General features: G+C 36.6%; 7 protein-coding genes and 1 long non-coding RNA gene across 10 annotated transcripts; 5 read left to right on the forward strand and 3 right to left on the reverse strand.

Annotated features, from left to right (window-relative positions):
* The first annotated feature begins 60 nt into the window (after nucleotides 1-60).
* LOC9307301 (transcription termination factor MTEF18, mitochondrial) lies at nucleotides 61-2,122 on the forward strand. The gene has a single exon (XM_021023319.1). The coding sequence runs from the start codon at nucleotides 138-140 to the stop codon at nucleotides 1,881-1,883; it is 1,746 nt and encodes a 581-aa protein (XP_020878978.1). The 5' UTR covers nucleotides 61-137; the 3' UTR covers nucleotides 1,884-2,122.
* A 114-nt stretch (nucleotides 2,123-2,236) lies between these two features.
* LOC9307302 (protein STRUBBELIG-RECEPTOR FAMILY 2) lies at nucleotides 2,237-6,283 on the forward strand. Its single transcript, XM_002871186.2, has 16 exons — nucleotides 2,237-2,655; nucleotides 2,895-3,027; nucleotides 3,105-3,176; nucleotides 3,278-3,343; nucleotides 3,428-3,499; nucleotides 3,598-3,666; nucleotides 3,757-3,828; nucleotides 3,919-3,984; nucleotides 4,063-4,128; nucleotides 4,210-4,538; nucleotides 4,623-4,891; nucleotides 4,977-5,242; nucleotides 5,340-5,487; nucleotides 5,564-5,703; nucleotides 5,786-5,942; nucleotides 6,008-6,283. Exons 1-16 carry the CDS (start codon nucleotides 2,562-2,564, stop codon nucleotides 6,188-6,190), a joined length of 2,202 nt encoding a protein of 733 aa, XP_002871232.1. The 5' UTR covers nucleotides 2,237-2,561; the 3' UTR covers nucleotides 6,191-6,283.
* LOC9307303 (CDK5RAP3-like protein) lies at nucleotides 6,225-9,232 on the reverse strand. The gene is made up of 10 exons (XM_002873235.2): nucleotides 9,056-9,232; nucleotides 8,775-8,909; nucleotides 8,422-8,516; nucleotides 8,236-8,330; nucleotides 8,003-8,138; nucleotides 7,771-7,920; nucleotides 7,174-7,677; nucleotides 6,878-7,086; nucleotides 6,674-6,806; nucleotides 6,225-6,544 (listed from the first exon to the last, which is right to left on the reverse strand). Exons 1-10 carry the CDS (start codon nucleotides 9,114-9,116, stop codon nucleotides 6,413-6,415), a joined length of 1,650 nt encoding a protein of 549 aa, XP_002873281.1. The 5' UTR covers nucleotides 9,117-9,232; the 3' UTR covers nucleotides 6,225-6,412.
* A 582-nt stretch (nucleotides 9,233-9,814) lies between these two features.
* Nucleotides 9,815-16,608, forward strand: LOC9309350 (transcription factor TGA10). 2 transcript variants are annotated; one of them, XM_021023320.1, is made up of 11 exons: nucleotides 9,815-10,586; nucleotides 10,673-10,794; nucleotides 11,180-11,268; nucleotides 11,473-11,598; nucleotides 11,727-11,792; nucleotides 11,895-11,954; nucleotides 12,041-12,118; nucleotides 12,200-12,281; nucleotides 12,382-12,656; nucleotides 13,807-14,061; nucleotides 16,222-16,608. In XM_021023320.1, exons 1-11 carry the CDS (start codon nucleotides 10,510-10,512, stop codon nucleotides 16,372-16,374), a joined length of 1,383 nt encoding a protein of 460 aa, XP_020878979.1. In that variant the 5' UTR covers nucleotides 9,815-10,509; the 3' UTR covers nucleotides 16,375-16,608. The 2 variants fall into 2 exon arrangements, with proteins under 2 accessions (XP_020878979.1, XP_020878980.1); XM_021023321.1 differs by having other exon boundaries at nucleotides 9,819-10,586; nucleotides 12,385-12,656.
* LOC110227772 lies at nucleotides 10,907-16,308 on the reverse strand. The gene is made up of 2 exons (XR_002331453.1): nucleotides 16,220-16,308; nucleotides 10,907-11,257 (listed from the first exon to the last, which is right to left on the reverse strand). It is a non-coding gene; the product is annotated as an uncharacterized LOC110227772 (long non-coding RNA).
* Nucleotides 16,609-17,123: 515 nt separating the features above from the next.
* LOC9307304 (FT-interacting protein 1) lies at nucleotides 17,124-20,496 on the reverse strand. Of its 2 annotated transcripts, none has more exons than XM_002873236.2 (3): nucleotides 20,305-20,496; nucleotides 19,983-20,096; nucleotides 17,124-19,771 (listed from the first exon to the last, which is right to left on the reverse strand). In XM_002873236.2, the coding sequence occupies exon 3, from the start codon at nucleotides 19,739-19,741 to the stop codon at nucleotides 17,357-17,359; it is 2,385 nt and encodes a 794-aa protein (XP_002873282.1). In that variant the 5' UTR covers nucleotides 19,742-19,771; nucleotides 19,983-20,096; nucleotides 20,305-20,496; the 3' UTR covers nucleotides 17,124-17,356. The 2 variants fall into 2 exon arrangements, with proteins under 2 accessions (XP_002873282.1, XP_020878975.1); XM_021023316.1 differs by having other exon boundaries at nucleotides 17,124-19,803.
* A 2,666-nt stretch (nucleotides 20,497-23,162) lies between these two features.
* Nucleotides 23,163-24,575, forward strand: LOC9309351 (polygalacturonase inhibitor 1). Its single transcript, XM_002871188.2, has 2 exons — nucleotides 23,163-23,941; nucleotides 24,012-24,575. Exons 1-2 carry the CDS (start codon nucleotides 23,395-23,397, stop codon nucleotides 24,461-24,463), a joined length of 999 nt encoding a protein of 332 aa, XP_002871234.1. The 5' UTR covers nucleotides 23,163-23,394; the 3' UTR covers nucleotides 24,464-24,575.
* Nucleotides 24,576-24,668: 93 nt separating this feature from the next.
* On the forward strand, nucleotides 24,669-25,885 carry LOC9307305 (thiol:disulfide interchange protein TxlA homolog). Its single transcript, XM_002871189.2, has 2 exons — nucleotides 24,669-25,361; nucleotides 25,464-25,885. The coding sequence occupies exons 1-2, from the start codon at nucleotides 24,936-24,938 to the stop codon at nucleotides 25,620-25,622; spliced, it is 585 nt and encodes a 194-aa protein (XP_002871235.1). The 5' UTR covers nucleotides 24,669-24,935; the 3' UTR covers nucleotides 25,623-25,885.
* The last annotated feature ends 16 nt before the right edge of the window (nucleotides 25,886-25,901 follow it).

Here is a 25,901-nt window from a genome sequence, read left to right on the forward strand (position 1 = left end):
TTTTGATTTATTTTTCTGACTTAAAAAATATTTTATAATTTTTTTTTTGTTAACCGTCTTCTTCATACAGAAACATACCTCTTGCTTCGGCGAAGACAAATCTTCTGCAAATCTTCCATGTGTCTGTGTAACAAGTAATGTCTTTTATGCGAAACCCTAGATTCAAAAGTCTTCTCAATTGGGTATCACAAGCTTTTACAGAAACCCCTTTTAAACCCCAAGTTTCAGGAGGAAACCCTAGATCTTTCGCCACCCAGAGAGCACTCGTCGATGCTGAAGTTTCCGGCGAGAAATGGGGTCTTAGAACTCGAAACGAGATTCGTAAAGTGGCTCAGGTTGCGATGTTTGATTACTTCTATCAAACGAGAGGTTTGCAGTTTCTGGTTGCTGAGAGTATGAGTAGGAATGCTCCTGTTTTTAATGATAATCTTTTGAAGAAGCTAAATGGTTGTGATGTTGATGATGATGATGATGTAGTTAAAGCCATTACTAGGTTTCTATGGTTTCATCCTGTGAATGAATTTGAGCCTTTTTTAGAGAGTTTAGGTTTGAAGCCGTCAGAGTTTAGTCATTTGATTCCTTGTGATAAGATGTTTTTGAATGAAGATGCTTTTTTGTTGGAGAATTATCATGTGTTTTGGAACTATGGAATTGGAAGAGAGAAGATGGGGAAGATCTTTAAGGAAGCTAGGGAAGTTTTCGGGTATGAAACCGGGGTTTTAGCTTCCAAGATTAAGGCTTATGAGGATTTGGGGTTTAGCAAGTTGTTTCTATCGAAACTTATCGTTTGTAGCCCGAGTATTTTGATTGGGAATACGAATGTTGGACTGGCGAAGATCATGGAGATGCTGAAAGCTATTAGTTTTGGTGTCGATTGGGTAACAGAGAACTTGTCAGAGGAGGTGTCTTATGATTGGAGCTCTATGCATAGGTGTCTAAGTTTTCTCAGAGATATGTGTGTCGATGAGAATGAGCTACGTGAGTTAATCAGGAAGCGGCCAAAACTAATTTTCGAGGATTCAGGGGAATGGACAATGATTCTAGCTGGGTTTGAAGCAAAACTAGGGTCATCCAGAAGTGAACTCTCTTCGTTGTTTCAGAAATTCCCACAGAGTCAGAGTATAGGTAAATTTGTTTCGAATTTAAGGCATTGCTTCTTGTTCCTGAAAGATATTGATATGGAGGCTGATGAAATCGGTAAGATTTTCCGTTTGCATTCTTCGTGGCTTGGTGTAACTCGTTTGAAGCAAACCAGTACCTTACTTATCAATTTGAAAGGTGGGAAAGGGCGGCTTTGTCAAGTCATTCAGGAAAATCCAGAAGAGATGAAAAAATGGATTATGGGGTTAAGAGTCCAGCCGTTACCAGCTACTGGATGCAAGGTAGACACAAAGTCGAAAACAATGAAGACTCAGTTCTTGTTAGACCTCGGATACAAAGAAAACTCTGAGGAAATGGAGAGAGCACTCAAGAATTTCCGTGGCAAAGGATCTGAACTCCGAGAGAGATTTAATGTGCTCGTGAGTTTTGGTTTTACCGAGAAAGATGTCAAAGATATGGTGAAAGCATGTCCTAGTATCCTCTCCCAGGCATGTGATATCTTAGAATCAAAGGTTAACTACCTTATAAACGAATTAGGTCATCCGCTTTTGACATTGGTGACTTTCCCAACATGTCTTAAGTACACTCTTCAGCGGATGAAGCTTCGATTTGCAATGTTCTCTTGGCTTCAAGATCGAGGAAAGGCAGACCCAAAGCTTGCAGTTAGTACTATACTTGTGTGCTCTGACAAGTTCTTTGCCACTAGATTTGTAAACCGTCACCCCGATGGGGCTAAGCATTTGGAAGACCTGAAGAAACTGTTTCTGTGTCAGCAGAGATAAAGAATGCATCAAGATATATAGTATTGACCACAACAATGCAAATGAGCCTCAAACATACAGCAACCAATTCGATTTTGTATCTGATGAAGACAATTTTGTGGAGCAGTAGCTTCAGTTTTGTAATAGCTCCTTGAGCAGATTGCTATGTATGTTTTTTACAAGTTCTATTTAAAGTAGGAGAAAAAATAAACAAATTTGTTTAATCTCAACACTATTTCAATGAAAAGGAATTCATAATATAACTGTCGCAGAATTCGAGGATGAAATTGAACAAAAAATAACTAAGGAAACTCATTGGAAGATTAAGGTATAAAGAGAGAAAATAAGGTTATTCAAATATTAGCATATGATCATATTTTAAGAAAATCGTAGAAAAAGAAAGGCCACGTGGCACAGCAGTTTGACTAGTTGACTCCAACGTCCGTAACTGTATTTGCTGACGTGGAATATTCGCGCGTTGGCATTTTATTCAGTTCCATGTCTCTCACTAAAGCGCTTCTTTGATCTTCTCTCTTCCAAGTTTTCTCTCTGGTTGTTTTCCCGGAAAGCGAGAGAAAGTCCGAGAAAATTCCACCATTCTTTTCTTCTTTTCTCCTTTCGTTAGACGACGGAGCTTAAACGTATCACTTCTCTGCATAAAGCACCCAGTATTTCTGGGAGTCGAGAGAGATTCTAGCGATGAAAACCAAACAGCAACTGCGATTCCTCGCTACAATTCTGTTCACGACGATTCTATTTGTGCTGGCGAAGACTGATACTGATCCGCTTGAAGGTAATTTCCAGACTCTCGTCTCATTTTTCTCAGTCTTAGCTAAGATTCTTGTTCTTCGTTCTTCTCTGTTTAAAAAAAAGGTCAATGGAATCGACTTTAGATGTCCTTCGGAATAAACACAGAAGTCCTTTCTTGACTAGGTTTGATCGCGAGTTTAGATCTTTCGCTGTTACTTGATCAAAACCTGTTCGACAAAATGACTATATGATATTGTTGTTTATTTGTGTTTCTCCGTGTAGTTTTGGCTCTTCAAGATCTCTACAAGTCTCTGAGAAATCCAGAGAAGCTGAGAGGATGGAGATTGGAGGGTGGAGATCCATGTGGAGAAGCCTGGATCGGAGTTTCTTGTTCTGGCTCTTCTATAGTAGACCTGTAATGTCCTTGTTAACCCTTTTCCTCGGTTTTTTCTTTTGTCCGGCTCGAGCAAAATCTGATTCATGCTATCTCAGACAACTGAGAGAGTTAAAGCTTTTGGGAACCCTTGGAAACCAGCTTCAACATCTCCACAATTTGAAGATTCTGTAAGCAAACTTTCCTGGTTCTTGATTGTTAACTTCATTGCGATACAGAGTCATTGTATTGTTGACATTTATTCAAAGAATTGGTCTTTCCTTTGTGTTAGGGATGTTAGCTTCAATAACCTTGAAGGCGAAATTCCTTTTGGCTTGCCTCCAAACGCTACTCATATGTAAGTGTTTATGCAAGTGCATTCATCTTTTAAGCATATATTCTAGTGCAATTCACGAGTCTTTTCGTTGTTTGCTGATTACAGAAACATGGCTTACAATAATCTGACCCAAAGTATCCCTTTTTCCTTACCTCTTTTGGCATCTCTTCAGTCTCTGTAAGTGGCTTATCCCAAATGGATATTTATGAAATACTTCATCACATTGCTTTCCTTTTGTACTGATTTGTTAAATAATGGCTTCCTTTGTCTTCTAGAAATTTGAGCCATAATTCATTATCTGGACCTCTTGGAAATGTGTTTTCTGGGTTACAGATTAAAGAAATGTGAGTCTTCTGCTCAGTTCTGTTACTCTTCCATCACCATATGTAGATGCAAGATACCCACTCATATTCAAATAATATTGACTTTGGCAGGGATCTGTCATTCAATAACCTGACGGGAGATCTACCGAGCTCTTTTGGAACTCTAATGAATCTGACTTCACTGTCAGTATCTGGAAATTTTATCTGCTATCTTCTTTGTGCACGTTGGTGTAACCTAATAACAGTTTTGATGCTGTGATAACAAAACTGCAGGTACCTCCAGAACAACAGATTAACAGGATCAGTCATCTATCTCGCGGATCTTCCTTTAGCTGACCTGTAGTTTCACTCTCTTTGTGCTTTGATTTTCCATTTCATTGAACTTCCTTTATTTATGACCTCAACATATGTCTTCAGGAACATCGAAGATAACCAGTTCAGTGGTATTATCCCAAGTCATTTTCAGTCCATTCCTCATCTGTGGTGAGTTTCATATTTCCCCCTTCTCATAAATTGGCTCAGACGCCTATGACTCATAAAAATCATTGGTGTTTTCCTGAGCAGGATTTGGGGAAACAAGTTCCATGTAGAGCCCAACTATAAACCTTGGAAGTTCCCTTTGGACGTCAGGCCGTTGATACAAAATGCTACTGGCTATCCAACAACAGAGTCAAGTGCCATTATGAACTTTCCCAGCCCTCAGAAGGTCAAAAAGAAGAAGAAAGGCATAGGAGCAGGAAGTACCTTTTTACTGGTTGGTGGGTTAGCTTTGCTGGGAACTTTCTTTGCACTTTTCGCAGTCCGCATGAATCATCGACGAGCACAAAACCTTGCTGCTAGTCACATAAGCAACAATAGCACAGCATACTCTCTTCCAGTCAGTACAAGCCGAGGTGATATATGCTTGTCTCTCCCCTCATTGTTAAAATGGCCATTCTGATTCCTCGGTGCTGATTTCTTACCTTTACATGTAACAGAATATCCTGTTGCAACTGAAGATAACCCACAGATGAAAAGGGTCCAGCCCCCACCAGTTCCACAGCTCAGACATTTACCTTCTCCACCTGTCAGAATCGATAAATCTGCAAGAAGAAAGAGCTTCTCTGCCACATGTCAATATCCATCGTTCGCTAAGCTTTTCTCAGCTGCAGAGCTTCAACTGGCAACTAACTGTTTCAGCGAGGAAAATCTACTCGGAGAGGGTCCTCTTGGTTCTGTTTACAGAGCAAAGTTGCCTGATGGTCAGGTATATCTCTCTTCTCTCTCTTCAAACATTCAAAATTGGGAATATTATTATATGTGTCTCATCCATTGATGTTTTGTTAAAACAGTTTGCCGTCGTCAGAAACATCCCAATGTCTTCGCTGTCTTTACATGAAGAGGAACAATTTACTGAAGTACTTCAGACAGCCTCCAAACTAAGACACCCAAACATTGTTACACTTCTCGGTTTCTGCATTGAGAATGGAGAGCATCTTCTTGTCTATGAGTATGTTGGGCATTTGTCGTTGTACAATGCTATGCATGATGAGGTATACAAGCCACTTTCTTGGGGCTTGCGTCTCCGCATTGCTATTGGAGTTGCCCGAGCTCTGGAGTAAGTATCCTATCTTCTCAAACTAGTAGTAGCTATTCCATATCCTTGCAGTTATTTATTTTGACTCTTCCCTATCTGATGAATCAAAACCTTTCAGCTATTTGCACTCGTCGTTTTGCCCTCCTATAGCCCATAGCGATCTGAAAGCAACAAACATCTTACTTGACGAAGAACTTACACCTCGTATTGCTGACTGTGGGCTTGCTAGTTTAAGGCCACTTACAAGCAACAGTGTTAAACTTCGGGTAAGTAAGACAGTATCTGATGTATCACTTGATTCTTTTGACTGAGAGAGACCTAATGAGTTGATATTTAGAGCAGGCTTCAGAAATAGCGATACAAAACACTGGCTACATAGCACCAGAACATGGACAACCAGGAAGCAGTGGCACAAAGAGTGACACTTATGCACTGGGAGTGCTACTCTTGGAACTGTTAACAGGAAGGAAAGCATTTGACAGGTACACAAGCGTTTCACATACTAACAATAATCATTGACACCTAAGCTAAGCTAAGCTGGACCCTTTCTGATGGATGTTGCAGCTCACGTCCCCGAGGAGAACAGCTACTGGTGAAATGGGCATCAACCAGACTGCATGACAGGCGAAGCTTAGAACAGATGATTGATGGGGGCATAGCCGGCACATTCTCCTCAAGAGTCGCTTCACAATACGCAGACATAATCTCCCTATGCACTCAGGTATGGTCAAATAGAGCTTCTCCACTCAGGATCATTACATTAACTAACCATTCATTCATAAGCAGGTAGAGAAGGAGTTCAGACCAGCGGTTTCAGAAATAGTGGAAGCCCTCACTGCACTGATACAGAAACAGAACAAGGAAGCAAGCAGTAGTGTAGCAGACAAGACCGACCCTTTTAGTAAATCTTTCTGCTCATCACGCACTCGCTTCATCTCCTCTCCTACCTTCAGCTACCTCTCCTCTTGACCATTTTCTGTATCTCTTCTTCATACACATATACTTTACTGTCAAAAGAATAGTTCTTAGCATATGATGATAATACTACACATAATAGTCTTGGTAAAAGGAAATTTCTTGGTATATAATAGAAATAAAGAAGAGTTTGAAACAAGGCAAAATCCTAAAGTAAGAAACAAGAGTCACTTGGTGTTCTGAAACTAAGTTTTCTAGCCAATCCCAAAGATCAAACTAAGCAGAAACCCCTGCGTTCAGCAATGTATTGATCTCTCCTCTTATATTCACAGGTCTTCCATCAAACATGGAAGAGAGACTTGTCTCACATAGCTCCTTCAGTTCTCTTGTCTTCGAAAGTGCAGCTTCCTGTATTCAACACCAAAATCGATAAACAGAATTAGTTAGATAGCCCCTTCCATTTCAAAATTTTTGATAATTCTGACACTGTTAATTCACATTTTAGCCAAAACAAGCTTTTTAAGAACATGAGCGTACCTGTTTTGGCCATATAGAAGAGAGCGAATTCTGCAGCTCCATGCGTCTTCTACTGACATCTTTCAAGCTCTCTCTTAACTTCACTTCACGGTGCTTCTTCTCCTCCAGCTCTGAAACAAGCCTATCTAGGAATCTGTACAACAAGAAAATACATCTGTGATACTCACTGTGATCCCCTGGCAGAAATTCTTTATCCTAAAGTACCTTTTGGAGTTGAGAATCATGATCAGATCCCGAGATTTCTTGTTTGTTAGCAATGAAATGGCCATGGAGATGTCAACCACCATTGGCTCTATGGTTTCAGGAGAATACTGCTGAAGAACCATGGGGGCGACTGCTTGCACATGGTGTTGCAAGGAGAGAGTATCTTCATTTCTCAGCTCTATTAAACGCTGGTTCAAAAATGCCTTGACCTGACACAAGAGAAACCACATGAAGTGTCTCAAGAAGCATCTCCAGGATTAAACTGAGCATTAGATAGTCAGGGATAAGAAAAGTACCTCATACAAATCATCAAGGATCTTATTCCTATATTCTGTCTCCAACAGCTGGCTCCTCTCTCCTCCACTCCCTAAGACTTGGGTTGTAGTATTTGTCAACTGTGTCTGATTTGATTCTAGCAAAGCTGAATCACCTATTTCTTCTACCTGAGGTGTTTCAACACTTACATCCCAAGAAATTTCAGAAACATCAACCTCATGGCCTTGGCTTTCTTCCACTTTAAATGGAGAATTCTCAGGAATATCGCTGGCATTGACAATTTCATATGAACCTAGATCGTTTACACTATCAACTTCTTCTACCATACTAACATCCCAATCTATCTCAGCAGTATCAAGCGTAATATCCCAATCAATGCTGTCTGCAGTCGCATCTGTACCATTTGCATTCTCAGACGACTGAGTATTATCAGCATCAAGAGCGTCAGAGCCCCCCAAAACGCTTAATGATGGAGGGTTTTCACGAATGTCTTTCAAGTTTTGTAAGACAATCCTCAAAGGCTTCTGCAGACAGATCAGAAGCCGGTCAATTCAACCTCCAAGACAAAAGGACCAAAAGTTTAGAGAGAAAGAGAGTAAAGTTAAGAGTGATCTTACATCTTTCTCAGTATGAACAGCTTTAACATAGGCGGAGTAGTACTCCATTGCCCCTGTTACTGAGTCACTGTTGATAACTTCCAGAATCTTACTAAAGATATTAGGAAGCGAACTCGCAGTCTCCAAAAGCTCACGCCTCACATTGTTTCCCTGATATTATAGATGTTTAAACTTTATGTGATCCTTCTAAAAAAAACCTATGGATGAAATCAAGCCAAGTTTACAACTAAACCTGCAGTCCAAGCTCCCGGCAAGCATCCTCGTATTTTGTTGCTGAGAGTGCAACGCTCCTTTTGATATCAGCTTCTTTACGATCAAGTTCCGCCATTTGTTGCTGAACCTTTTGCACTTGCTTTTTCAGGTAAGGGCTTCATGTTTTGGAAAAAGAAAATTATTTGGGAAATGCCAAAGTAGAGAGACGCTAGGTAAAATCAAGTAGTAGAGCAATGCAAGAAAGCAACTAACATTTCGTAATTGACATTCTGAATTATTATCTGAGCTGCCTCCCCAAGATAAATGTGATCTTTTTCAAACGCACGAACAATTGCTTCCCAAACTCCCTAAAAAGAGCAAAAAAAAAACAGATCACAAAATGTACAGCTTAGACAAAGAACACAAACAAAAGTGCGAAACAGAGAGAGTTTTCCTTACAGAAGCACCCGAAAGACGACCAAAGATGTTACGGCTTTCCGGAGTTGTCTTCAGGAGAATCTCATATATCTTTTTTACCTCCAAGTAACCGATCACTGGAAGCAAAACAACAAGTAACCACATTAAGCCTTTAGGCCCTCCTAATCAGCAAGCATCAGACATAACCAAACAGCAAACAAGCTTATGGTATTCACAAAGATGCAAATCAAGTCTCTTTGGCATTCTCAAACAAAAGACTAACACTTTAAGTTTTAAGTGAGAGCTGAGAACCAAAGGGCAAATAAAGATGAATTCGTTTTAAGGCCTGAAAATTCGCCAAACTGATAAAAGAAAAAAATTAGAAAAATTTAAACCTTCAGGATCTAGGGTTTGAAAGAATGGATCGATCTCTTTAGGCAAAGAAGAAAACTCTTTTAAGATTTTGACTCTGATCGCAGCAACCCTCTTCCTCCAATCCGCCGGAACTCTCTTCCGATCCACCAACCATTCTTCGAATCAAACAAAATTGAAATCAAATTAAGAAAAGTAATCACCAAAGCAGATTCGAATTCAAACGAAGAACACAAAAAGAAATCCAACAAAAAATCCAAATTTTAAAAATTCCGTGTACTCGTAATTGACAGTTCTGCATTACCACCGAGACGAGAGAAGGTGATGTCGATTGGAAGATTTTGAACATCGTCTTGTGTCGGCATTTTTTTAATTTTACGGGAAACCTTAGACGCTTTCTGGGGAAATTATCTCCGAAGAGTCTCTCTCAGTTTAACGTTTTGGTCTCTGAGTTCGTGCTCTTCGAGACTAAACAAGAACGCATAATAATTTCATCGGTCTCATCAAAAATCTCGAATTCGGTTATCGAACAAACCGAACCAATTTACTCCGGTCCGAAACAGATCAAAATTGTTTACTGGTTTTATATGGGTTGGTATTGGTTGGTTGGTCCATTACCGCGGTTAACATAAACTGATCTATCTAGTAACCACGGTTTTACGGATTAATCTACTGAATTTAATTTTTTTGTTACAAGTTAAAACTGTTTTGAGGGAATTATTTGTATGCATATTTGAGTGTTTTTGGTAGAAAAGAAAATCCAAATTAGTTTACCAGCTCAATTTTATCAAACCAAGTAGCTTAACCAAAACCAAACCTAGACCAATATATAGAGTAGTGCCCATTCAAACAAAGTACAATGGAACAGTTAGTAGATAGAGATACAAACAAAAATATTCAATCAATATATTGATAATCCGAGTTCATCGATCGCATAATATAGATTGAATATATATATTTTTTTTCGTCATATAGATTGAATGTAAAACCGGTTAGTGGATCATTAAATATCGAAATAATTTTCTTATAATATTATATCCGATGGAATTGAAAACTATATCTTAAAATAAATAAAAAATCTAATACTCGAAGAATATAATAATTGTAGTTTAGAAAACAAACAAAAAATATTTATACAAGTTTGTTATCAGCAATGTGACTAGAGAGAGAAGAAGAAGAGAGGGGATGGAAAAGGACATGTTCTTGACCGCTTTATCAGAATATTTTTCTTGGTTTCATACAAAAAAAAAAAAAAAAAAAGTCGTCTTCTAATATTTTAAGGTAGAAGAAACTTTTACAAAATTATAATAATTAATAAAAAAAATAAAAAGGAGTTTGTCTTTTGCTTCTTCTCTCCAATCTCCATTTTTCTGCCAATATCCTTCTTAAGCTTTGAACCCTCTCCACTTCAATATAACCGACCTCTCTTCTCTCTAGTCTCTTCTCTCTCCCTGAAAAAAAACACCAAAGTAGCTTTAAATGCTCCGTTACATAATCTCTATCTCTTTCCAAGAATATAGAGAAAGAAAAATAATATACAAGAATTAAAGAAGATATATCTCATCTCTCTAGTGATCAAAGCACCGTCATCATCATCATCATATATCATCAGCTTTGCCTCAGGAGAGAAGACCAAAACATAAGAGAGATCGAAGATCAAATCTATCTCTCTTCATCATCTTCTGCTGTTACTATCATTCACACACACGCTCTCTCAAACATCATCCCATATATAGATAGACTTCTCTTCATCATCAAATGCAAGGTCATCACCAGAATCATCATCAACAACACTTATCATCATCCTCTGCCACGTCTTCCCATGGAAACTTCATGTAATTTTTAGTCACATACTATTTTTATGACTTTTTTAATTGATGATGATCCCCATGGTTTTAATAAGAGAGCTTTATGTATGCAGGAACAAAGATGGGTATGATATTGGAGAGATAGACCCATCACTCTTCCTGTATCTTGATGGACAAGGACATCATGATCCTCCATCAACTGCTCCTCCTTTACCTCATCATCATCACACAACTCGTATGCACTCTCTCTCTCCTTTCTTTTTTTGGGAATTGGGGTTTGGTTTTGGTTTCAGCAGATAAGGAAGATTCCCTTTAGGTACGGTGAGAGAGAAAGAGAGTCACAGCAAAAGCATGCCAAACAGATTTCAATCTTTCTTCTGCCATCAGTACTCTCTATACTTTCAGCTTTGAGCCTTTGACCAGATCCTCTCTTTTCAGACATCAAATCTTTCAAAACCATATCTCTTACACTTCTAACTCTTTCTTTAAACCCTTTTCTTTCTCTCTCTCTCTCTCTAATTAGAAGAACTAGTCCACTCATATATTTATAGACATGACTTGTTATAACTAGACCATTTCCCATACATGGTCACATGACTCATCTATGAATCTTATGGCAGAGAATTTGGCGATGAGACCTCCATCGACGCTCAACATCTTCCCATCTCAGCCGATGCACATAGAGCCACCTCCTTCTTCTACACACAATGTAATAATAATAATGATTACTTTTATATTTCTATATATATGCCAATTTTAGTTGGTTTCTGTTTCTAATTTAATATAATGTCAGCGCAACTACTAGCTATTTCATATAATATCAAGTCAGACCAATTATTATACGTTTCTCATTTTTCTATTGAGTAGTGATTTGATTGTTTTTTTGGTTCTTTTATATAATGTGTTTGGTAAGACCGATAGTACAAGATTAGTTCCGGCTGCTCAACCTAGTGGTTCCACTCGACCATCTTCTGACCCGTCCATGGACTTGACCAATCATTCTCAGTTTCAAACTCCTCAAGCTTCTAAATCCATCAAGGTCTCTATCCATTTATATATTTTAAATCATTTAATTACTTTGTCAAGGTATAAATCGAATATAGTTTTTAGACTTCTTGTTGTGGTCGTTTTGTAAGTTAATGGGTCATATCTAAAATGTTATGGCAGAAGGAAGGAAACCGCAAGGGTCTTGCCTCATCGGACCATGACATACCGAAATCGTCAGACCCTAAAGTGGGTGTATTCATACAACTGCAGAAATAAGATTTTTTTTTTTTTTTTAATAGCTTTTGGGTTGTTTTTGATAGTTTCTTTATTAATTTAATTTCTCAACAGACATTGAGAAGACTAGCACAAAACAGAGAAGCAGCAAGAAAAAGCAGATTACGTAAAAAGGTCAGCATTCAATATTTGTAAGTTGCAAATATTGTTTTATATCCAAAATAATTTATAACGTTATTCACTTTGGTAAATTACGACAGGCTTATGTTCAGCAACTAGAGTCATGTAGGATCAAACTGACCCAACTAGAACAAGAGATTCAACGGGCCAGATCCCAAGTAAACATTTGAACATGTTTTTCATATATATTATATTTCACCTAAAGTCTAAAATGTACCAATTTGATTTCCTATGTTTAGGGCGTATTCTTTGGAGGATCTCTTATAGGAGGAGATCAACAGCAAGGTGGACTACCCATTGGCCCTGGCAACATCAGCTCCGGTACGTTAATAGTTTCATATATACATGTGATGACATAGAAACCGTAAATTTTAAAAACCGAGAGAGAATGAGATATTGAGTAAATGCAATGTATGTGAAGCAGAAGCAGCGGTGTTCGATATGGAATATGCGAGGTGGTTGGAGGAGCAGCAGAGGCTATTAAACGAACTAAGGGTGGCGACACAAGAGCACTTGGCCGAGAACGAGCTTAGGATGTTTGTGGACACTTGTTTAGCTCATTATGACCATTTGATTAACCTCAAAGCCATGGTCGCTAAGACCGATGTCTTCCACCTTATTTCTGGAGCATGGAAAACTCCAGCCGAACGTTGCTTCTTGTGGATGGGTGGTTTCCGTCCATCGGAGATCATTAAGGTACATCTCATTTTTTCTTATAAATATATGTAGGTTTTTTTATAGATTTTTACTTATTCTATTCGAGCCACACCCACACAATAATTAGTTATGATGATATTGTAAACTAATCAAATATGATCAATAGATAATCCTAAAATTTTGGAATTTTACTTGAAGACTAATCACTTTAAATTTTATCTTAATTATAACCTAAAATATTCCAGGATACAATCATTAATATATCAATTTGTGGATTACTTATTTATATCGAACATATATGTGTGCACAGTGCACAGAATATAGTACTTCCAACTTTATTCAATATATTAATAAAATGTAGAATTTTTTTTTAAATTAGTCTTTTATTCTCGTAAAAGAGGTACGGTATAGTAATAATAGATAAGACAGACAAGACATAGACTATAGTAATATTGTTGGACGAGGTATACCGTATATATATATACATATCATTGCATGGGGTGGACTCTATATGTATAAAACCAACCTATATATGTCTATCTCTTTATATTACGACAATAATAAAGGTACACGGAAAATTAATTCTAAAACAAATAAAGAATGCATGCAATTGTGTGTGATGGTGAAGTATCTCTAGAAATGGTTAGGTTTTGGCATAATGCAAAAGAAAGTGTCTGTCTGTTTTTTCGTTTTATGGTCCATAGGTGAGAGAGATAGACATAAACCACCATGAAATTCAACAGACACGACCATAATAAAACAAAACAAAACAATTATATAAAACCTTTTTAGCATGCTCGTCATTATTCGTTGGATGATGAACAGGGGTAAACCTTTAAATTCACCTAACAGATTATAGCCAATCGTTTTGCCATGTCATTACTAATACTAGAGAATTAAAAAAAAAACACAATTAAAAAAATGGAAATCAGAAAATAGATTTAGGGTTTAGAATATAAATTAATATATGGATGGTGTGCATACTGACAAGACCTTTGGCAATGTCTCAATCTTATATCCTTTTTAGTGAAAACAAAAAGGAAAGAAGAGATTTTGGGTGTAGCTAGTAACTCGTGCATAGTACACTACACACTTTAATGCATTCAACGTTCTGTATGCATCCATTACGACCATTGTTAATCCTCGATATCTCAACCTGTATGTATTAATTTGAAACGCATGCATGCAGGTGATTGTGAACCAGATAGAACCACTGACGGAGCAACAAATAGTTGGGATATGTGGACTGCAACAGTCCACACAAGAGGCCGAGGAGGCTCTCTCGCAAGGCCTCGAGGCATTGAATCAATCACTTTCCGATAGCATTGTCTCTGACTCTCTCCCGCCTGCCTCCGCACCACTTCCTCCTCATCTATCCAATTTCATGTCACACATGTCCTTAGCTCTCAACAAGCTCTCTGCTCTCGAGGGCTTCGTTCTCCAGGTACCCTCTAAATCTTTATTTTTATTTAAAGTATATATGCAATTATATATCAATATACCAATCTTTAATTTTTATATAAAAATACCTATAGAGATGATATACAAGTGGACCCCTAGAGGATATATGTGGTTCTAATCAGACTAGGAGTACATATTATGATTCTTTGAACTACTCCTTATTAAACACAACTATCATATACTTATATATTGATATATTTGGTTGTTATAACACGCTATCTAATTTATATAGATGTTTGTATGTGTGTGTATGTTTTGTGTACAACTCATATATAGGTATAATGTCGGCCATAATTTGTTAGAGGACATTCGTTTAAAACTATTATAAAAAGTGGTTGATTTTAAAGAGTATGTCAAAACTAATTTGCAAACTTGATAATTATGCACTAATATATACTGTATGTGTATATGAAATGAAAAGTATTTAGCCTCTTGATTCCGATTTTATGCAAGTAGGTATCTAACAAACACTTCTCTTGTCTTATATCAACTTGGTCGGGTTGCTTTTCTTAGAAGACTAAGTTTATTAATTTAATATTTATTTTCTTAATCATTTACTAGTTTAGGACAGGCAAGTTTATGAAATAAATAATATATATGCTTGTGTATTAATGTATAAGCCTATACTCTACATGCAAATGGGCATTTAGGCTAATTAATTTTATACAAGATTCATGCATATACAAATTGGCATCTTTCATTTTTAATGATTTATCAATATAATTAGTTCTAAATTGTTTAGCCATTAAAAAATCAAGTTTAGCTAGCTTCACGCATAGTCGCTTACAACCTTCCATCTCATCACAATTTGGAGAAAGGTTCCAATTTTAAAAGAGGTGGTAAATGTGGGGTTGGTTACTTAAAAGGGGTAATGGATTCAAACTTCTCTAAACGCACGTGACAATTGGCACCATGAAAGTATGTATTAAGTATATATTTTCAAATATATGTAGTCCAAAAGTATACAATACATATAATTAGGTATCTATAATATATCACATCAAATAAAAACATGGAATGCTCTTATCAAAAAAAACATGGAATGCTTGGAGCCCATATCGTTGCATGATGTCATGGTCTCATGGACGTAACTGCCCAAGTATCCCATCCTCCGGAAACACTTCCTTGAGAATAATTCCTTCACTTACATTTGATTCCTCATTATTTGTGTCTACTTTTATATCATAATAATAGGTTGATTTTTTTTGGTAGGATTAATAATAGGTTGATTATAAGCAGTGATTCTAATTTCTTTTTAACCCTTTATTAAAAAAAAAAAATAGTGATCAAAGTATCATGAAGTATGGCGTGGGACCGAGGGTATGGAATTCACGGTTTCACCTTTTTGACAATTTGGTGTCGTGTTCTTATTAGTGTTAGTAACAATCTTTGATTTTTGCTCGATCAACATGTTGAATAACCGGCTTTAGTCGTCAATCAACCATATAATTTCGGGTCATGCAGCTGAATCATTTGATTCATATTTCAATTTCTACAAAATACATAATGTTTATAGACTACTAATTTAATAGCCCGCGCTTTGCGCGGTTAAATCAATGTAGAAATTTATTTTTTACTCAAATGATTAGCAAATTGTATTTTTTTTCTTTAGCAATTAGTTATAAATTTGTGTAACAGTATTTTGTATATACATTGAGTCAAAAAGATTTTTCAAAAAGATATTGTAGAGATTCTGGGAAATATAGTGAAGAAGAACAGTTTTTTAATTTTTTTTGTCGTAAATTGGTGTTAAAAAAAAAGGTAAAAGAGTAAAATTTTAGACTTAAGACATGTGTCAAATGGAGAGATATGCAGTTATTTGGAAAGTGACTTGTGATTTATTATAATAGGATTATTAGTTGTCAAAATAATGCTTAGTCACTTAACATATACCAAGAAGTATAAAAAATAATGCTAAGTCTTTTATTTTTTTTCTTCTAGTTAGTCTATTATACTTCGATTTATTAGACTATTATTGATGGTCCATGTCAGTTAACTGGTCTTACTCAATAACATGAGCACTACTTTGTTGTATTTTGCTTGTTTTTACTAGATCTCCGTTACGAAAAAAAAATAAAAAAATACTAGATCTCCGTTTTCTCTTTCTTATTTAGTTTTGAACTAATACATTAGAAACTTACAGGCGGATAATTTGAGGCACCAAACGATCCATAGGCTGAACCAATTGTTGACGACCCGTCAAGAAGCACGGTGTCTTCTAGCCGTAGCGGAGTACTTCCACCGTCTTCAGGCTCTAAGTTCTCTCTGGCTAGCCCGTCCTCGGCAAGACGGATGATACTAAAACAACTGATGATCAAGGAAATAAAACAAAAAAGAAACAAGAGAATAGGTTGATTAGTTAGCCAGCTTGACCTCTTTATCATATATTGTCTCTCTACTCAAATACAGTGCAATTAGGGAAAATTGTTTGGCTTCTTTTTGTTATATGATTCTTACTACATGTTTTTAATTAAGATGCCGATTATATAGACAAGTATTACATACCTCTAATCAATTCGTCCTTCTGCAAGTGAAAAGTTAGACTTGATCTTCAATTCCAAACACAAGAACATATACTAATTGTTTCTAAGAAAATGAAAGCTTATTAAAAGGAAACAAAAAGTTAAGGCTGGCAACAATTGCAATTGCATGCAAGACTTGTTTACTTGTTAGGTCAAATTGTAACATTGACAAGTGAGGAAGGTGACGAATGGTGAGTTTTGTTGGATACCGTCAGGGACTTGGGATCAGTACCGTTTTGCTTTGGGTTCAACGCCCTCTTTCTTCTTTTACTTTTCATGTCTTTGCTGTCACCAGTTAATTTTTCAACTCTTTTATTTTTTATTTTTTTGACTGATAAAAGTGTACATTAGTACACATGCATGGTCAAACCAAAAAGAAAGATTATTTTACATCGCAACAAACGAGATTGATTTAGTTTCCAATTTTAAATATTTGGAAAAACAAAAAAGTTTCTAAGTATACACCAGCAATCAGATATTCAGATGATACATGTGTGACGACAAATTGTTTTAGGACGTAAAGTTTTCTATTGAAATTCTTTTCTTTCAGAAAAGGAAAAAGATTACAAACAGATCATTATAACCTTTAAGCCCACTAGTTTTGGGTTTTAGACTAAAACCCAACAACACAGTACATGATAGAGAACAGAACCAAACAGAACAAATAATAAAAAACAGAGCAGACAAACACACACGAACAAAAGAAACACAAGTTACGAGCAGAGAGGACCTGAAGCCACAAAGAACTTGTACCATTCAAAGCATACAATCTGCTTTTGAAGGTAATTTCCTGAAGAAGTTACTTGGAGCAGACGGCATCTTGCTTCTGAACTTAGGATGCCTCATCCAGAACATCCCAGCCGCAAGAGCTATGATCTTGAAAGGCGTCACGTACAATATCATCGCAGCAACAAGACAAAAAATCACAAACAAGCAAGTCGCACGCGGATCTCTCCAACTCAACAGAGCTTGAAACCTCTCTCCTTGCGTTGCAATGTCTCCAACAACCATCTGGATCCGACCCGCTACGCTTCTTAACCTATCATACCTCATCTTCACAACATCTTGTCCCTTTGAAGTTGGGAAAGTATCGAATTCCTCATCTAGCTCATCGGGGCTAGCCGCTTCAGCCCATGAGAGCTTTATGTCCATATGAGCAGGATGGCGTGTCCTGAACCTGAAATTCCAGAGACCTATCAAGAACATGTAGAGGAATGTGGTCGGGAGTATCAGCTCCGGATAACAGATCAGTATAAAGAAGAGAACGTGGAACAATATCGACGTCAATGGATTCTTCCAGTAGCAGACGTCACCAAGCCATTTGCTCATAGCAATCAAGCCTGAAAACACAGAGACTATCCTGAAGAAGTTAGCTTTGCTCCTCCTCATGCTCCACATGTGTGAATCAACATCGAGCATGTACTCTACGATCTCTTTCCTTAAAGGAGGTTCTGCTCGGGCTAACCGCGCTGAAACAATGCTCATTGCTTGGTATCTAAGACTGTCTAATTGGTTCACAGTGAATGGATGAAGATAATGCATCTTTGGAAGCAGAGGATGGCCATAAAGATAGATCATGTGAGCCAATGATAGACAAGTGAATCTCACAGCTAGTTGGACTTCTCCCATTTTCTTTAACCCTTTTGCTTGCAGAACAAGAAGAGGGTAGGAGTGAGTGTAGATTCTATCAGCCTCTAGAGTCGATAATCGGATTCTTACCTTCCCGATTCTCGAATCCACTTTGGCTCCACTGTTCGATTTCTCACTCCCGCCAAGGTGACAGTTATCGAAAACTCCCAGTGTGATAACTGTACAAGGATCATACACTTCCCATGTGTATTGCTCATTCCATTTAGGGTTATAGCTCTCAATGATGGTTCTTGTTCTCACCCATTTTTGTCCATACTTGGCAACACAATATGGATCTGTTGTCGCTTTACCGTCTTTTGTTTTCATGGGCGAAAGCCCTTGAGCACTCAAGATTCCTACTTCAAGGATGCCAATAGGTTGCTTCCACAGTTGCCTTGCCGTAGGTTTCACGTCACTGATGTACAGAGTTGATTCGTCCATTACATGGTAACCGCCTTCAAGGCAAACTCGTAGGTGGATTCGGCTTGAGAACTTGAGCTCGTGCCTCTTGTCTCCTTCCAGGGCACCAAACCCAAACTTTTCGAGGTTGTACCATTTGGAATGAACAGCCCTGTGATCTAATCTTTTCTCAAAGACGCTCAAAGGTGAGATCAGCCTCCCCATAACTTCATCTTTAGCTGGTGTCACCTTGTTTTCTACCGTCAAAAAGAACTGTTCTTCAAATGGCTCTGCCGCTACAAAAACAAGATCTTCGTTCCACATCGGATTTGTTGTCTTGTTAGGACATAACTTTGTTTTCAGAATCTGATTCCCAACCTGAACCTTAACGAAAGCTTGAGGTGGTTGGCTCCTGTCACTAGGCTCAACATCTTGCGCCTCGATGACATTAACCCGCAAATACCACAATTTGGGAGATACATAGACTTTAGACCTCACACTTTGGACACCTTCTCCTTGAACAGAGGAAGCATCCGAATGCCAAGCATCAGGAAATGCTTCATCAGCTTGCGTCCCAAGCCAAACCGCTACCATAACCTCTCCTCTCTTCTTACTTTCACCTCGGCGATCTTCTAATCTGTACCACTGTGGTGCAAGTGGACTATCAGGAGGAACTCTTGTAGGAACCTCACGCATATCAAACACAACCTTCCCGATGTATTCATCTCTTGTAACCATCTCCTTATCGCGCACAAATACTTCGACTGTAGAGGATTGGACCTTGTCTTTTGAAAAGGCGAAAACTTGATTCCACTCCGGGTTGGTTCTTTTCTCGAAATGTTTAGTCTTTCCTTTGTAGTTTCCTATTTTCACTTCCACATAAGGATCACAATTGCTCGTGACGGGGTTTGGAGGAAGATCCTTGGCTTTGACGACCCGAACATAGAGATAAAACATTTGCTCAACAAGGTCGTATGTGCTTGCAGCTCGTTCACTGCCAATCCATCCGGTTCCTCCACGTTGTCCTCCATGTGGCCATCTCTCTCCAAGCTCTGGTTTCATGTCTTTAAGCTTATAGTCTTCTTGGCTCTTAGCTCCATCTTTGGCTGCCATGGTTATAGATTACTTGAACCAAAATATTCTCTGCTTCTTTCAAAAAACGCTTTGATTCAGCACTTGACATACAAAAAAAAAAACAGAATATGAGAACTGCAGGAAAAAATGATTTAGACAAAACCAGTTTCTTGGATGTAAAGAAACTAATGTATCTAATTAGAACTGATTTAAAATCTTAATAATTAGTGTTAAGAAATTTACTTTCAATCTTAAACAAGATAATTGATAAGATTCTTACCTGATTTAAACGATATACTAAAGTGGTCGACGCAAATCTAAGCTTCTGTCTCCCTGTTCTGTTTCATGAACTCATGCAAGTGTTTGCAGGAAAACACAGAATGGCTTGGATCATCTTTTGCAAAGGTAAGTGAAGGATTAATACCAAAACGAGAAATACAGAGTAAGTGATGAGATAAAGAAGATAGCAAACAAAATCAATGAAAGAGATATCAATATTATACGAACTTAAAAAAAAAACAGAGCTATTTTTATATGGACCAACAATATTTCAAGAACATGCATATATGTAAAGAATGATGCGTTTAATTAGTCAGTAGTACCTTGAGAAAGATGTTGAAGAAGTTGCCATAAGATTCTCTGTTTTGAAGTTAAGCGTATTGCATAGTCAAATTTTGGTTTGATACACAGAGAGAGAACGAAAGAGAAACAATTCTATTACACAGAACAAGAAGAATCAAATGAATAAAAGCAAGAACCAAAAAAATTTACTTTTATTCGCTCTGTTTTTCTCCTTCTTTTAGAGGGAAGCTGATTCTTTTTTTTTTTGTTATCTTCGTTTTATTAAATAGGGAAGCAGATTCTTCGTTAAGTCTTTATGTACATTAAGAAATTGTTGCAGCAGTGACAAAGGTAGAAATAGTAGATTCTCTCACACTTAAAAATATTACACCAAATATTAGCCAAAGGGCCTGACTAATTTCAAGGATGAATAAACCACGGATAAAACACTCAAACCCAACATCAAGCGACACTTTCTCATGCTTTAATCTTGTATAAAAATATATAATAAAACAAGTAAACATAAATTTACAAGAACTCACAGATATCCTAATATATTCAGTGCCAAGGTGATAATTAGAAATATGTTATAAAAACATTTACAACACAAACTTTCCCCTGTGAGCATATATATCTCTAGTGTTTCTTTCTTTCTGTCTGATTGGAATAAGCATCTAAAAAATAGCTTTTTCGAGTCTGAAACTTTTTCATAAAAAGCAAGAGGGCAGGCTAAGAATTGATTATTATTTGATTGAGTAACATCATTACCTTATTATCTCGCCATTTTTAATTCTAATGTCCGCACTAGAGCTTATTAAACAATTTGGTAAAAAGAATTAGTGAACCAAGACTAAATCGACCCTAAACCAGAGATGAAACCAACTTCAGTTGGATCGACATTTCCCTTTGTAGTTGTCCCAAACCAGAACCGGTTCTTCACTCAATTGCATTTGTTTAATGTGACCAGGTTTCAACAATAGCAAATGAGCTACTCTTACGAGGATGTTCTCAAATTTTTTGAAAATCATGTAACAGATAAACTTTTAGATGAGTTCTACACAATTTACAAGAAACCTTTTTAGGGATGTTTTTACCAACGAAGATGACTTTACTTTGCCTAAAATTCAAAACCTCCCAAAAGAAAGAGAAAAGAAGAAGAAAAAAAAAGGTGTGGAATAAGTTCTTATATTGGTTCTTTATCAAAAAAGTTATAAGTTGGTTCTAACATTTTTACTTAGTATGTGAACTAAAAAAAAAAAAAAACTGGAATGCTTATTCTTTTTGGACCTTTTATGAAGGCTAATTTATTTTTTATGAACCAACTTATCAAGTTGGAAAGGATACAACTTTAGTGGTCTGCTTTTGCTGCCTCAATGATGCTTAGTAATGATGACTATATTATTATGTGTTAATTTATATGTTCACTTATGCATCAACTTGATAGACTTGTCACACACACATAATATCCATTTTTCTCGGTTTAGTTTGGTTCACAAATACGATTTAATAATGTACAACGAAATCAAAGCCGAATGGTACGATCAAGTTTAGAAGGCAGCTGTCATTTAGACTTGGCGTGAACATTAGACATTTTACATTGTGGTTCAGATACAGAGGACGAGTGTAGATCATCATTTGTAAACTAGTATTAGAGCATCTCCAATGGTAGACACCCATAGAGTGTTTCACCAATATAATATTAATATTTTTATGTTTAATTTATTTAGAGAAACTCACACTAAAATTTTACTTCTATTGGTGAGATATCTCTATGGGTGTCTCATCAATATAATATTTATATTTTTATATTAAATTTAATTTTTCAATAATATTTTTAAACATATCAAATTATATCTTAAATATAGTCATTCAAACAAAATAATTATATTTTTATAGAAGTAACTAATATAATATTAATAATTTTAAAAACATTAATTAATAGTACTATTAATTATAAATAATATATTAAAGAGACTATTATTTTTAAAACCACAATTAAACATAAATTGAATTTTAAAAAACATATAAAACCATAATAAAGATATATAAATTAAACACAAAATTACATATAAAACCATGATAACATAAATTAAAATGCAAAAAAAAACATACAAAACCAAAATAGATAATATATGTTTTACTCTTCACTTGATGATGCGCCAAACTTTTGCCATATAGATTTTAGTTATATTGGACATTTTATAAATAATGAAAAAAGATAACACATTATTTATCAAAATATCAAAATGTTGACAAAATATGAGATTATTCATCTCAGATTTATTTTCTAATATTATAGTATTTTTATTAACTAAAAATATTAATTTAAACTTTACTAATATCAATTAAAAATTATATTAATAAATAGTTTAAACTTTTGTATAATGGAACTTAATATATAGATAATTTTATTTTATGAATTGTAGAAAAATAAAAAATAAAAAATAGTAACTTATAAACTATTTAATTGATATTATAAATCTTAGAGTAATTGAATTTTTTTAAAAAATTGTTAAACCAATATATGAGTGACATGTGTATGAGAGAGAGAGTCTCAAAATATCTCAAATGAGAAACTTATCTCAAAGTGTCTCAGCTTTTTCGATTAAAAAATTATTTTTTATTTATTTTTGATTTATTTTTATTATGGATGTCTCATGGAGACACTATTGATGGAAGTGCTCTTAATATTTTTTTAATGTGTAATGCTATGTTTGTTTTAAATAAAACTTTATTTTTTGAGAATGGGATCGTCATAGTGCCCACTATGATCGAATTGGGCCTCATTTACGTTCATTGAGAGTAATTAAGCCCACACTTAGGCTCTTACTTGTTCATAGATTTATCACTTCTCCCAATAGAGCCGTTTGTGATAAATCTATTACTCGCTTCACACTTGCACCAGTTATAGCCTAACTATAAACAACGCGTAATTGCATTACCCAAACAATTTCAACGCCGACATCTTGACTATATGATATGTATTGACTATTATGACGTTCCATGTGTAATCAGAGATCAAATCGAATCCGTCTCTCTAAGTCTATATCACTCACTATATAGTACATATATATGTATCATTACATTTTCATCAAAAATTCAAAACCGATACCAAACACACCAACACAACCATGGATAAGAAAATGACAGTGCTTTCGTCTCTCTTGTTCTTGTTCACATTCCTCACGATCTCTTTGTCTAAAGATCTTTGTAACCAAAATGACAAAAACACCCTTCTAAAGATCAAGAAATCCCTAAACAACCCTTACCACCTGGCTTCGTGGCACCCCGACACCGACTGTTGCTCATGGTACTGCCTCGAGTGCGGCGACGCCACCGTTAACCACCGCGTCACCGCCCTAACTATATTCTCCGGCCAGATCTCTGGTCAGATCCCTCCTGAAGTCGGTGACTTGCCGTATCTTGAGACCCTTGTCTTCCGCAAACTCTCTAACCTCACCGGTCAAATCCAACCCACCATCGCTAAACTCAAGAACCTCAAGTACCTCAGGCTCAGTTGGACAAATCTGACGGGTCCAATTCCTGATTTTCTAAGTCAGCTCAAGAATCTCGAGTTCTTAGAACTTTCCTTCAATGATCTCTCTGGTTCCATACCAAGTTCACTCTCTACGTTACCTAATATCATGGCCCTTGAACTTAGCAGGAACAAACTTACAGGTAAAGAACTCTCTCTTCCTTGTTTTCAATCATCGAGTTTCTTGTTTAAACAACGATCTCTTTGTTGTAGGTTCAATACCAGAGTCATTTGGGTCGTTTCCAGGAACAGTCCCTGACCTTCGCCTATCACACAACCAGCTCTCCGGTCCAATACCCAAATCACTAGGCAACCTCGACTTTAACCGGATCGATTTCTCCCGGAACAAGCTCGAAGGTGATGCTTCCATGTTGTTTGGTGCCAATAAAACGACATGGTCCATTGATTTATCAAGAAACATGTTCAACTTCGATATCTCAAAGGTTGAGATCCCTAAGACACTTGGTATCTTGGACTTAAACCACAATGGGATCACAGGGAATATTCCGGTTCAGTGGACTGAAACTCCTCTTCAATTCTTCAATGTTAGCTACAATAAATTGTGTGGACATATCCCAACAGGAGGGAAACTTCAGACATTTGATTCTTATTCCTATTTCCACAACAAGTGTTTGTGTGGTGCTCCCCTTGAAATTTGCAAGTGAACCAAGCTTGTCTCTAGGATTTCGAAAAAATCTATTTGAGTCAATATAGACAAATATGTAATATTATTCGGATTGATTAATAAAACATGAACCAAAACTCGCCTTTGATGAATTCATAGCACATTTTCAAAGTGTTTGATTTGATGGATTAGTATAGTATAGTATAGTAGTCATTAATGGAAAAAAGTCAAAAACAGGGGAAATAAGGATACAAACGGAATCTTTGAGTTACGGTTTGGTATGGTTCTCAATTCGCTTTGGGTTTTATACCCGAATATGAAAAGTGAAACCAGATTGGTTTAAATAAAGAAAACAAAAGAGAGAGAGAGGAGAGAGAAAACCCTAATTTCCATATTCTTCCAAATTCCCAAATTTCTCTGATCGTCACAGAATTGCATTCTCGCAATCGCTTTGTAATCACAGTCTCATCATCGCACCGTTGCTGTGGATTTCGAGTGGAAGGGCACTCTTGATGGAATCAAAGATGACTACGAGCGCGTCTACTTCAAAAGATCCATTCTTTTGCTTGAAATGGCCTTGGGATTCTAACAAACATCCCAAATCTTCAAGCGTCTGCGACTTTCAAGGACCGTGGCTCTTCAGATCTATGCAAACTGTTGGTTCAATTGCTCTCAGCTCCTTGACTTCATTTGGTCAAAACTCCAATTTTAGACCAAAGAAGAAACCTTTAAGTAGTTGTGAGCAAGGAGAAGCAGAGCAGATGGCTTTTGCAGCTGCTTTAGCTAGCCAGAAAGAAGCTACAGTGCTTCAATTTTACTCACCCAAATGCAGACTCTGCAATTCGTTGCTCAACTTTGTTTTAGAGGTAGAGAAAAGGAATTCAAACTGGCTCAGCATTACAATGGCAGACGCAGAGAATGAGAAATGGTTTCCTGAGGTCTACTAAATTAAGCTCTTTATCTCTTCTCTCTGCATTACAGAGCTTTTTCTTGATTGGTAAGACTTAAAGATTTCATATTTCTGTTTGTCTAAAATGCAGCTTCTCCACTATGACATAAAGTATGTTCCTTGCTTCGTTTTGTTGGACAAAAATGGACAAGCTTTGGCCAAAACAGGAGTTCCAACTAGTCGTGCTCACGTCATTGCCGGTATCTCTCATCTTCTCAAGATGAAGCGCCCACCGTCGGATTCGGATTAGTTGGTTGATTCCACATTTGGTGCAGACAAGTTTTTGAAAACCCCAAGACTTACAATTCAAGAAAAGAAGAAAATCAAGCTACAAGGAAATTAAGCAACAAAAAAGAGTTTGGACGAGTGCTTTTGAATCGCTTAAAATTGTGGACGCAGGGCAACATTAATCTTAAATCATCTTTTTAATAGTATGTATTAACTTATTTAGTGCTTTCCCGAGAAAGAAGAACCAAAAAGTGGATATTTCAAATAAATTCAAAAATTTCTGCACCGAAACTTGTTTAAA

The sequence above is a fragment of the Arabidopsis lyrata genome (assembly GCF_000004255.2).
Source record: "Arabidopsis lyrata subsp. lyrata unplaced genomic scaffold ARALYscaffold_6, whole genome shotgun sequence".
NCBI classification, from domain to species: domain Eukaryota; kingdom Viridiplantae; phylum Streptophyta; class Magnoliopsida; order Brassicales; family Brassicaceae; genus Arabidopsis; species Arabidopsis lyrata.